The sequence below is a fragment of the Lissotriton helveticus genome, chromosome 7, assembly GCF_964261635.1.
Source record: "Lissotriton helveticus chromosome 7, aLisHel1.1, whole genome shotgun sequence".
Lineage (NCBI taxonomy): Eukaryota > Metazoa > Chordata > Amphibia > Caudata > Salamandridae > Lissotriton > Lissotriton helveticus.
Window position 1 is genome coordinate 415,009,120 of NC_136068.1, and position 12,353 is coordinate 415,021,472.

Genomic DNA, 12,353 nt, shown 5'->3' on the forward strand with positions numbered 1-12,353 from the left:
GGAGAAGAAGGTTTAAAGTAAGATGATGTGGTTTTACTAAGCATTTCAGAGTCATTGTCCTGACAAAGCACATTAATTACATACATTGGACTTTCAAAAGAACTGTCATTGCAATGAGTAACTTCTTTCATGAATTAAAGCTCGGAGCCAGATACTGAAAATGACAGCCAAGTTCCACCACCCTATAACCATTGGTGACGCTGGGCCAGTCTAGTCAGAGGGTCTTCAGTGGGATTAAACAAGTAGTCAGAGGAGTTGAATCCATGGAGTTTACAGGGTCACTAGAAGGCAAAGAACTATCTGGGCAAAAAAGAAAGTCATTTATTTACCCAGAAACAAGGGCCAAATCAAAGGGTGCAGTGATAGCTCCACCAGTGGGAGGAACTGTGGAGGTGACAGAGCAGCCCATGTGATGCAAATGAAGGCTGGTAACTGGCAATCATGTCCAAAATGTGATCTTCAGGCTTTTCAAGAAGAAGAAAACAAGTTACTTACCTGTAACTACAGTTATCCAGTATTGGTATCTTTCATAGATTCACATGCCTGAATCATTCCCCGTCGTCGAGGCGGGAGTCCCACGGTAAATTATATATATATAGCAGTGCCTAAAAACCATTAGTAGTAGGCTAGAAAAGGATATAGGCCCAACTAGGCCCAAAACTTAGCAGCCTATCTACATCATTATGTAAAAAGAACTGAAAAAAGTAGCCTCAGCCAATCAGCTGTCCTCACCCTCTAGAACCTTCCCAGCTCAGGCAGTTCTCCTCAGATTTTCCCAGCACAAGTGAGAAGTAGTATCCATAATAAGAACTGCCCAGTCGGGGAGGAGGGTGGGTGCATGTGAATCTATGAAAGATACCAATACTGGATAACTGTAGTTACAGGTAAGTAACTTGTTTTCTTATCCAGTATTGGGGTATCTTTCATAGATTCACATGCCTGAATCAGAATAGCAAGCAGTAATAACCATAACTGTCGGTAGAGGAAGGTGGGAGACAATCCAAACCATATATCCCCACACAACCTGGAAGGTACTAGAGCAAGAATATATTTCAGTACATATGCATAATCATGACAATACCTTCATATACCATATATATAGAACATTAAAACAGTATGTTAGCACAAATGTGACAATAGAAAACAAGAAAAAACCATAAAAGGCTGACCTCAGTGAAGAAGATGCTGCAACACTGCTTCTCCCACTGACGTATCTTCATGTAACACCGGCTGCAGGCAATAGTGCTTGGTAAAAGTATGGACACTTTTCCATGTAGCAGCACGGCAGATGTTTTCCAGGGTCACCCCTGCAAATAAGGCTGTAGACGCTGACATCATCCTGGTTGAATGCGCCTTAACCGTTCTTGTCAGTGGCTTGTTCGCTTTCTCATGACAGAAGACAATGACAGAGGAAAGCCATCTGGCAATAGTTGCTTTCGTCACAGCCTGACCACGTGTAGCTTGGCCATAAGCTACAAACAGTTGGGTAGATTTGCGCAAATCTTTTGTCTTTTGTAAATAGAATTTGAGACATCTTTGGACATCCAAGGAATGCAGCATCCTTTCAGCTGGAGTCTTGGGGTCTGGAAAGAAAGTTTTTAGTTTCACCGGTTGATTGATGTGAAACTGGGTCGGAACCTTGGGAATAAACTTAGGATGAGTTCTAAGTGTCACACAATCTTTTGAGAAATGTAGGAAAGGTTCCGATATAGTGAACGCTTGTATCTCACTTACTCTCCGGGCTGAAGTGAGGGCCAACAAAATAGCCACTTTCCAAGTCAAGAATTTAAGTTCTGATTTATGAATTGGTTCAAAAGGCCTTTTCAGCAATTGAGATAACACAATATTGAGATCCCACTCAGGAGGAGGAGGCCGCACCGGAGGGAAAACTCGAAATAATCCTTTAAGGAACTGTTTAATTAAAGAGGAAGAGCACAAAGATGGCTTGTTGTAACTCTTTCTGAATCTGGATATGGCAGCAAGGTGAACTTTGATAGAAGAAAAAGCGAGACCTGATCTGGCTAGAGACAGCAGATAAGGCAGAATCTGCTCTGGAGGAGCTTGTAGTGGATGGACATCACGCTCTCCGCACCATAAACAGAATCTCTTCCATTTGAAGCGATAGGTTCTGATTGTAGACTGTGCACGAGCCTGAGATAGAACAGCTCTACAGTCTGGAGAAATCTCCAGGTCCTTAAACTCTAGGAAGTCAGGAGCCAGGCGTGCAAGTGCAGCGACTGAGGATCTGGATGAAGTATTTGTCCTTCCTCCCTTGTCAGCATTGAAAGTGTCGGCTTGAGGCGCAGTGGAGGTTGATGGGAGAGTATCAGAAGCTCCTGGAACCAATACTGTCTTGGCCAGCGAGGAGCAATTAGGATTAGAGAGCAACGTTCCCTCTTCATTTTCTGTAGAACCTTTGGGATGAGAGGAATTGGAGGGAAGGCATACGCAAAGATTCCTGTCCACCTCATCAACAGGGCATTTCCTCTCGATCCTTGCTGTTGGAACCTGCTGGCAAAGTATATGCATTTGCTGTTCTGTTGCGTGGCAAACAGGTCCAGCGTTGGTGTGCCCCAGAGCTGGAAAATTGTTTCCACTTGGCTTTGTTCGAGTTCCCACTCGTGACATCCTGTGAACGATCTGCTGAGATCGTCGGCCAGAGAATTCTGAATTCCCTGAACATGTTCCGCTCTGAGGGAAATTGTGATGGAGTAACCATTCCCACATTTCTTGCGCTTGAAGAGACAGGGCTAGAGATTTCGTGCCCCCTTGCTTGTTTATGTAAAACATGCTGGTGGTGTTGTCCGTGCGCACCAGCACTGCAGAGCCCGCAATTCTTGGCAGGAAGGCTCGCAAGGACAGAAAAATGGCCCTCAACTCGAGGCAGTTGATGTGTTTGTGCTTGTACTGATGGGACCACCGTCCCTGCACTTGAAGGTCTTGAAGATGGCCTCCCCAACCCTCCATGGAGGCATCTGTCGTCAGAGTAAATTCCGGTAGGGTCTGAAGAAAGTGAGCCCCGGAGACAAATTTTTCTTTGCCGCCCACCATAGAAGAGCTTGTTTCATCTTGGGCGTGACCTTGATACGGTCCTCGAAAGATCCGTCTATCTGCCGCCACTGTCGATGCAATTCCTCTTGTAGAGGCCTCATTCTGAGTCGAGCCAGTGGGACTAGATGGAGTGCAGAGGAACACATCCCTAGCAGGGAAACAAACTGTCGGACCGAAAGAGACTTTTTTGACCGTATTTGACTTGCCAGCTTTGTGATTTTGTCCTGACGAATTTGGGTCAAGAAGGCCTTGCACTGAGAAGTGTCTAGTACTGCTCCTAGGAACGTCAGAATTCGTTTGGGTTGCAGTTGTGATTTTTTGACGTTGAGGGTCAGGCCCAGGTTCGAGAACATTGACAGAGCACTTGTGACCGATTGCTTTGTTGAAGTTTGTCGGACTCTTTATTAACCAATCGTCGAGGTACGGGAATACTTGGATTCCCTGTGACCTCAACGCAGCTGCAACCGGAACTAGAGTCTTGGTAAAGATTCTCGGTGCAGATTTCAGGCCGAAAGGGAGGACCTTGAATTGAAAATGGACACCAGCCACTGTGAATCTCAGATACTTGCGGTGGTTTGGATGAATGGGAATGTGGAAGTAAGCGTCTTCCATATCCAAGGAAGCCATGAAATCGCCTTCCATGAGGCAATTGAGGACATCTGCGAGCGTCACCATGCGGAAACTCTGCTTTTTCAGATATTTGTTTAAGTTTCGTAGATCCAAAATTGGACGCCACTCTCCTGAAACTTTTTCCACAAGGAAAAAACGAGAGTAAAACCCCTGATTTTTCTGGGATGTTGGAACTTTTTCTATCGCATTTTTGTGTAGCATCTTCATGGCTTCCATGTATAACAAATGAAGACGAGGAGGGGAGGGACCCCTGGGCGGAGACGTTGGAGGTTTCTGCAAGAACTCCAGAGTGTGTCCGTGTTTGACTATGTCCAGAACCCACTGATCTGAAGTTATCTTCCGCCACTGTTGATAAAAGGCGGAGATCTTGGCGCCCACGGGGAGGGAAGGAAGAGAGGATGGTGTCCGGCAAAACTCACTGGCGTTTATTTGAATCGCGTCCCTGGTAGTTAGAACGTCGTTTCCCTCCTTGACGAGAGAAACCCGCTGACGATGACTGTCGATAGGACTGTTGGTAGTACGGCTTATTTTGAGGCTGATACTGGCGGTTTTGCTGATTTTGATAATGTCCTCTGGAAGGAAAACCACGGCCTCTTGCTCCTCTGAAAAAACCTCGCTTATACTGTAGTGTACCAAGCGATTTGGCCGTATCAGTATCCGTCTTGATCGCAAGCAATGCGTCATCTATGTGTTTGCCAAACAATAACTCGCCATCATAGGCCATGTCAAGTATTTTGGTCTGGACTTCAGGTCTGAAAGAAGTCGCCTTGAGCCATCCATGCCGTCTAAGAACTGCCGCTCCGGCCAATTGTCTAAAGGCTGTATTAGAGACATCGAGGGCGCAGTCGATAATCTCAGAAGCTGCCCGCTCGCCTTCCATGACAACCTTTCTGACCTCTTCAACACGGTCTTCGGGAACCAGGTTGATGAATTCCGACAGATCTGACCACATTTGTCTGTCATAACGTGCTAAAATTGCCAAAGAATTAGCAATCTTAACAGTAGCAGCGGCATTAATTGAGAACTTCTTCCCAATCGCATCCAACCTCCTGCCCTCTTTGTCTGGAGGTGTTGAAATTGGTGCTGCCGGATTCTTGGATCGTTGTTGAGCCGCTTGTAAAATCACTGAGTCAGGTCGTGGATGACCGATCAAACATGAAGGAGTATCCGGTGGTGCTCGGTACTTCTTGTCGACTCTTGGAAGAACCGCCGGGATGGACGCTGGCGTCTTCATTATATTAATCCCTTCTTTCCAAATGTATTCAATGATAGGGATAGATCTAGATACCCTTCTATACCCTTCTTTGAAATCATGAAGAAAACAGTCAGTCTGCTCAACCGAAACTGTAATTGCAAATCGAGCAGCTGCCCGATGCATGATGTTATGAAAACCTCCTATGTCTTCTGGCGGAGAATCTGAAGGTCGTGGCAAATTAGGAGAAGGCATAGGAATGATGTAATCATTCCATGGTTCCGCAGGCGTAGAATCCGGAAGCTCACCATCCTCACTTTCATCCTCATCTGGAGAGGAGACGTCAACATCATGACCACCAGCCCCGGGGTCAACATCCTGCCTTGGCGAGTGCGAAGGATGTGGCGGGGAATTTGTCGGCAAGACTACTGGCACAGGATTTGGAGCAGGCAGAGTTGGTGGAAACCTCTGACGATAATCAGCCAGCATGGCCTGCAAATCATGAATGAGAGAAGACGGAAGATGAGTCGTGTCTTCTGCGTGTTGTTGCTCCTGATGATAAGGAGTAGCTAAATTTTCCTGATAGTAATGAACGTCATCATCATCTTCATCCTCTTGATATTTGATGTGTAACTGAGAAGGATGATGGGCAACTCCAAAAGGCTCGTCATCATCCCCTTCATCATCAGAATCTGCCTCCACGTAGTTTTCCAGAATATGCGAAGGCAAGAGGGGAGACAAATGAGAGTAACTCTGTCTCTGAAATGATTTCATCTGGAAATGGGTATACTGTACCCTTACCGGAGATGTGGGCAACAAATGCGTAGACGGCGCATTCAAAGATGCTAGCGCTGCTGTCGACGGTAGAAGTGAAACAGAAGTGTGAGTTGCTGGCATTGTCGTCGACGGTATCGTCATCGGAGTTGGAATCGTCGACGAGGACTGTGTTGAAGGCGTCCTAGTAGACGGATCCGTCGACGGACTCTTCGTCGTCGATGGAGCTGAAACCTTCGTCGACGGGCTCGTCGTCGACGGACTCGTCGTCGACGGGGTCTTCGTCGACGGACTTGTCGTCGACGGGGTCTTCGTCGACGGACATGTCGTCGACGGGGCCTTCGTCGACGAGGCCTTCGTCGACGAGGCCTTCGTCGACGGGATCTTCGTCGACGGGATCTTCGTCGACGGGATCTTCGTCGACGGGATGGTGGAAACCTTCGTCGACGGGGTAGCCGTCGACGGAAGCGATGACGAATGCTTCGTAGATGGTGATTTGGTCGTCGACGGAAGGCTCGTCGACGACGAGCTTTTCTTCAATGATTTTTTCTCTGAAGAAGAAACCATGACGGACATCACAGGAGAAGTAATTGCTGAGGTGGTAACAGTACTTGAAGACGTAGAGGACGTAGAATAGGTGGTGACAGTGAGAGAGGACACCAAAGAGACAGCTTTAGTGCGGACTGTACTCACAGTAGAAGCTGTTGACGCAGCACTCTTCGTGGACTCAGAGGGTTTATGAGAGAGTTTAGGTTTTTTCAGTCTCTCAGGAGAACACCTCTCTTTGGAACTGGCTCTCTTACTTGAGGTAGAGGCTCTGTCCTCATCATCTGTGGCAGACGACTTCAGCCACAAAAGAACTCTTGCCTCTCTATCCCTGATGGTCTTAGGAGGGAAGGTTCGACATATCCTGCAATCCTTCACAACATGTGAAGGATGCAAACAATAAATACAATCAGAGTGCTGGTCGTCCACATGTACCCTCTTCTTGAAGCAGGAACCACAAGCCTTGAATAGAGCCTTCTTTTCAGACATCTTGAGAGAATTTTGAAGAAATTTTGAAGAAAACTGAGTAGGCACTCAGGGAGACTCCCTTACACACGAAGTGCGGTGAAAATCTGAGGAGAACTGCCTGAGCTGGGAAGGTTCTAGAGGGTGAGGACAGCTGATTGGCTGAGGCTACTTTTTTCAGTTCTTTTTACATAATGATGTAGATAGGCTGCTAAGTTTTGGGCCTAGTTGGGCCTATATCCTTTTCTAGCCTACTACTAATGGTTTTTAGGCACTGCTATATATATATAATTTACCGTGGGACTCCCGCCTCGACGACGGGGAATGATTCAGGCATGTGAATCTATGAAAGATACCCCAATACTGGATAACTGTGCAAGTTGCAAAATAAGGTGCTCTGGTCAGAAATAACACTAGTCTTCTAAAGAAACTAGATAGGCTTGAAAGGCTCCAAGCAACCATAATGCATTGAAACCATTAGCTGTAGCACCAGATAATGCGAGTGTTTTAATTGCTTTACTGGTTCCCAATAGGTGCGAGAATACAAAGCCTAAAGTTTTGTATTGTGCACAAACCAGGCTAACAGTAGCTCAGGATATCTTCAATGGTCACCCACCATCTACCCCAAAAAAACTTTTGATTGGCAATTGCAAACCTTTTTTCTAACAAGCCTTCAAAGGGAACAAACATGGATAGATCCATGGGAATACAGGTATCTAGACAAGAACATGCTGAACTCATTCCTGAAGGTATAACCAAGCAAGGTTTCAGAAAAAAACTTCATAAGACTTGTTCTAGCAACCATTCCACTAAACTCCACACATTTGGGGTAGCGAGGGAATGTGAACTGGGAAATCTTTGTTCAGACTCCCATTCTGTGTCCCATCTATGGACAGAAGAATGAAAATAATTTGCACTAATAGTCCGAATTGCAAAATCAGAGGCACCGACTGTAAAACCCCTTTATTCAATGGGAAAATAAATTGAGAGCCAAATATATTTGATACACAGTATGCTTTCATTGTGCTTTCGGAATTGCAAATGGGGAGCAGCGTGAGGGAGGCATCCCCAACTATTTACAAGTTGCAAAGGTATGTATCAATGGTTTGAGACCGTATCAAAATCACAAACCACTGATAAGACAACACCACGGGGGTCAGTAACTTAGACGCAAAAGGAAGCTGTACCTAGTGCAAACTAAATAGAACTGATCCCACAAGCAACACTACACACAGTCACTAATATATTGCAAAGGAAGCAACTCTGGTTACCTGATTTTCTTGTATGCTCGCCCCCGCCTCCTTTTCGGGGACAGTGATGCTGGTGGCGGAGATGGGGACTTGTTCCGTTTGCTGAAAGTAAACATTTGTGATCAGGAAAAATATATGCTCGGCCTAATGAAAATCCCCCCCCCCCCCCCCCCATTAACCTGCCCAGTCAGATCCCAAAAAAAACAGAACACAAATTATCGTCACTCAGCCTCCCCAAACGTCACATCAGTTCTACCAGTCAGCCATCTCATCAGAGTTCTAAAACTTCAGCACCCTTGCCTTATTCAACGCCCATGCCCTCTGATGAACTCCCTGCCCAATCACGAAAAAAGAAAACTACAAATTATACATACAGCCTCCCTGACCGGAAAAGGACACAGCTGTACAGTGGAAAAACAAAATGTAGCCTGCGCATCTATAAGTATTTCCTCTCGATAACAGAAATCCGGGTAGAAGCCACCGCCGGATTGAAAAATCTAGTATTTTACAGAATTTTATAAAGATGGCACCCAACACCATTTTAGGATTACTGTACTGTAATAAAAGAAATGTAGCACCCAGGGTGGACGATTGAGGAAGGGGAAGAGAATTTTAGAGGTGCACAACTCAAAGGATTGCAGTCTTCATGATGTTTATATTGGGGAATGAGGTCAGCCATACTGTTCTGTACAAAGGAGGTAAGAATAATCTGTAAAAGCTCCTGGTGGGACTCACTCCACACAGCCACGGAACTCACCAGGGCTCATAAGGCGGGAGCTGACTATCGGGAGGCATGGCAGTTGGTAGTGTTCCCTATCAAAACTTAGAAAAAAGTTAGGCTAAACTGCATTTTCCTTCTCAATACCCCAAAAGAGCAAAAACTCTATGTTAGAGGTTGTTCGTAAAACTGGAGTATGCAATTTTAAATTAACTATTCGCTTGTATAACCATCTACTTTTACGCAGAACATCAATTTTTCCATCCTTCCTCATTCAAGTAGAATGCCATACTTTGCCTCAGAATATCTGAAACATGATGGAAAAATTAACCCTTTCACAGAACTCTCCTCAGATCAGATCTTAATGGCTCAGAGCAGAGCTACCATTACAAATCATACAGACTAATGCTATCAGTAGTCCGAATGTCAAAAAGGCCAATGTCAAATATTAAATCACCCCAACCCTAAACACCATCCCCTCCGTTTCAGCCTTAGTAGTTTAGTAGATGCCCTGGGGTACCAATAAACTAATTCAGCATTAGGTTTCCCAGGTCTTCAATTGAATTTATTCTGTCCTCAAACATGAGCTTGGCATTCTATTAAAGTAAACACTACGCTAGAAAATAAAGTTTTTTTCATTTTGGATAAAGAAACTCAAACAAAAGCAAGTTTCATGAAACACCATTTTGGCCTCAAATCTAGCTTTTAAAAAAATTCTAATACAAGTATGATCAACACACAGTGCATAAAATATAAACAGCGACTACATTTCATGCATTTGTGTTAGATTTATAAGAAAGCAACGTCCACTGTATGCCAAGTACTTCCACCACAATCAATCAAGAGTTATAAAGCGCAGTGAATCCCCAGACAGGGCATCCAGGCGGTTTTTGAGTAAAGTGTGGGCACCATCATGCCATGAATATAGTTCAAGTTCAAGTTCATGTATTTATAAAGCGCACTACTCACCCAGAGGGTCTCAAGGCGCTGGAGGGAGGGGTTTACTTTTTATCGAATAGCCATGTTTTCAGTTCTTTTCTGAAGGAGATGTGATTCTGAGTAAGGCGGAGGTGGGAATATACAAACTATGCTGAAAATGAAAACATTTATACCATGCCATGCGGTTCATAAAAGATGGGCTCCAAGCGCCATGAATGCAGACAGTATACTGCATATGATCATTAGGCAAATGGTTGGCACCAATGTGACAAGGATTCCCACAGTGTTGGAAGAATTAGAAGCATTATGCAAGGTCATTCCACCCCCTCCCCCAAGCAGTCAGTCCCAGTGGTATTTTGGTACCCAGTGGCGGCTCGCACAGGGTAAAACTGTGCGGCAGGGCAAGGTGGCGGGTAGTGGAGTCTGACATACGGCAGCAAAGGTGAACGTAAATAAATAAATATCTGCAGTCGTACGTTGGACTCCAGTACCCCCCGCCCCCCACACACAGCCCCGCTTCACCACCCCACAGCATTACCTTTGCGAGCTGCCACTGGTGGTACCTGGTGGAGATGCTGGGCCGCCAGGTTAAAATGTGCTCTGGGCCCACTGCTTAACCCTCTTGACTAGTAGAGTTTGCCTACACATACGCTACTCCCCCTGGTGACTGACAAGCCGGTTTTTGGGATGGGAGGGATAGCTTGCGTTTAAAACTTCATGATTTAAAAAGAAACAATTTTTTACACAAGGTAGCCACACCAAATATCCATCCCTTTTTCCACAACATTCTGAGGACTGTAAAGGTATTCAGGGTTTATCGACACCCCTAAATGAAACCAAAGTTGAGGTGGTAGAGGGGTAAACAAAAAATAATGAATAACCTAAATTATGTTTTTTACTGGGAAAACTGAGGGGGGGTGCACAAGAATGCACATTGTTTTCTAAAAAAAACTGCATCAATGAAAGTTTTTATGTGCTAGGATCACTGTCTTCCCAACCTTCAGGTACAAGCAGAGTTGAATCAAAAACATTTTACTCTTGTTTTTTAATTTTTCTAAGTAGCCCCTTTTTCCAATTTTTGGTGGTGTACGCCTCCTTGCAGTTTGTGGTGGAAACCAATGTGAAACCCATGGGTGAATCAGTAAAGCTGTATACATTTCTGAAAAGTAAACTATATTCTGCAATCAGCAAGAGGCTATTTATGTAGATCAAGACATGTTAAATTGTGTATCAACTATACAGAAATTCATTTGGTAAAATGTAAATAATTGAAAATGGGTATGAAGCAATTGCATTTCTAAAATGTACACAAAATCTAGTGTGTGGGGGCCATGGAGCCTGACATGTAGCCTGGAGCTCTGATGTCAGCAGCTGGCTGGCGCAGTTCTCCTGTGGGTCCCCTGATCCCCGTGGCTCAAAAGAAGTTGTGGGGATGCCTGGTGCAGCGATGCTGATCTCTGGGGCTGCAATTCCTAGGACGGACCCAGATAAGCTTGGAGGCGAGAGATGGAGGTCGCCATAGACAGGTCTGGATGTTGATGGGCCGGTAGAAGACCGACAAGCCTGACGCCCCCCCTTGCACCAGAGATGCAGCTGAAGTCCTGATCTCTCTCAACTGAATCGTATACCATCCCGCCTCTGGCTTAGACTCAAAATGCTGCATTGCAGCAAACATGGGGAATTCGAATCAAGAATTCACACCTTCCAAGCAAAACGCACATTGCACAGTTAATCACTTTTACTTCCTGAAGGCCAGCCAGACTACAAGCAAGAAAGCAGTTCTAAAGCAATTAGCCAGGGGTTCCAAACAGAACCCAGGGGCATTGGACCAGAAGAGATTGGTGTGTGTGTACCCCCTCTTCTGGTTCGTGGTGGAGGACCCAGGGGGACTGCGCCAGTGCCGCGCTGCCAGCAGAGGGCCCCAAATGCAGAGCTCTTGCTTGACCTCACTGGTCATCAGACTGGTTCACAAACAAGGAAGTCGGGGCCCTGCTAGGGGAGATTCTTCCGTAGAGGTTCCGGCCCGGATGGGGGCTGACATGGACTTGGAGGCCCAGACTGCTGCAATCCTGGTGGCTATCCAGGATACCAAGGACTCACCAGAGAAAAACGGAGGCAGTTGTGGTTGATGTGGGCCTTCTGAGGTCAGATTATACTAAAATGGCAGACAAAGTTACAGACACAGTTTACCGCTGCTCAGCTCCGACCCATCATGATGGACCAAGACGTTAGATTGTGGAAGCTGCAAAAGGAAGTGGAAGTTGTCAGCCACAGTGGAAAACACCAAGGGACCATCCTAACTTAATAAAATCAGTCTGGTGGGAATGCCAGAAAGGGCAGCGGAACCCTCAAGCAGAACTCTATGTGGAGCACAGGCTGTCTTTGGAGGTGCTAGGGGATAAGGTGGCGACTCCTTAATCGCCGGCATCTAAGGTGGAAAGGGGTCTGGGTGGTCGCAGAGCACCACCAAAGTCTAAAATGGCCAGAATGCTCTACTTCAGAGACTGGGACAATATTGTAACTTGTTCGCTTCCTCGAGTCCTGACAGTTCGATGGAAGCCCGGTGAGCATCTAACCAAACTATACCTGGTTGATACAGCACCAAAGCAAAACCTCCCTAGTGGTAAAAAACTCTAGGTTATAAAGGCCAGTGAAGCTTGTTTTTTTCAAGAAGGGAGTTATAGGGGATGGCTGGAGAGGCAGGGCCACCCAATGTCATTGGATTGTGACGGAGAGCGAAGTCCTGAATAGTAGACGTAGTGGTCGTGGCAACACCCATGCCGAAGAT

General features: G+C 45.8%; 1 protein-coding gene across 5 annotated transcripts in view; it reads right to left on the reverse strand.

Annotated features, from left to right (window-relative positions):
- The window catches only part of NFATC2IP (nuclear factor of activated T cells 2 interacting protein), a 748,854-nt gene that overhangs the window by 242,408 nt on the left and 494,093 nt on the right, over positions 1–12,353 (reverse strand). For 4 of the 5 annotated variants that reach the window (XM_078652306.1, XM_078652304.1, XM_078652302.1 and 1 more), the window contains one exon: positions 7,930–8,010. The exons of the other annotated variant lie outside the window; for it this stretch is intronic. In XM_078652306.1, the coding sequence (XP_078508432.1) occupies positions 7,930–8,010 (81 nt within the window). The remainder of the gene's footprint in view (positions 1–7,929; positions 8,011–12,353) is intronic. 5 annotated transcript variants of the gene reach the window in all.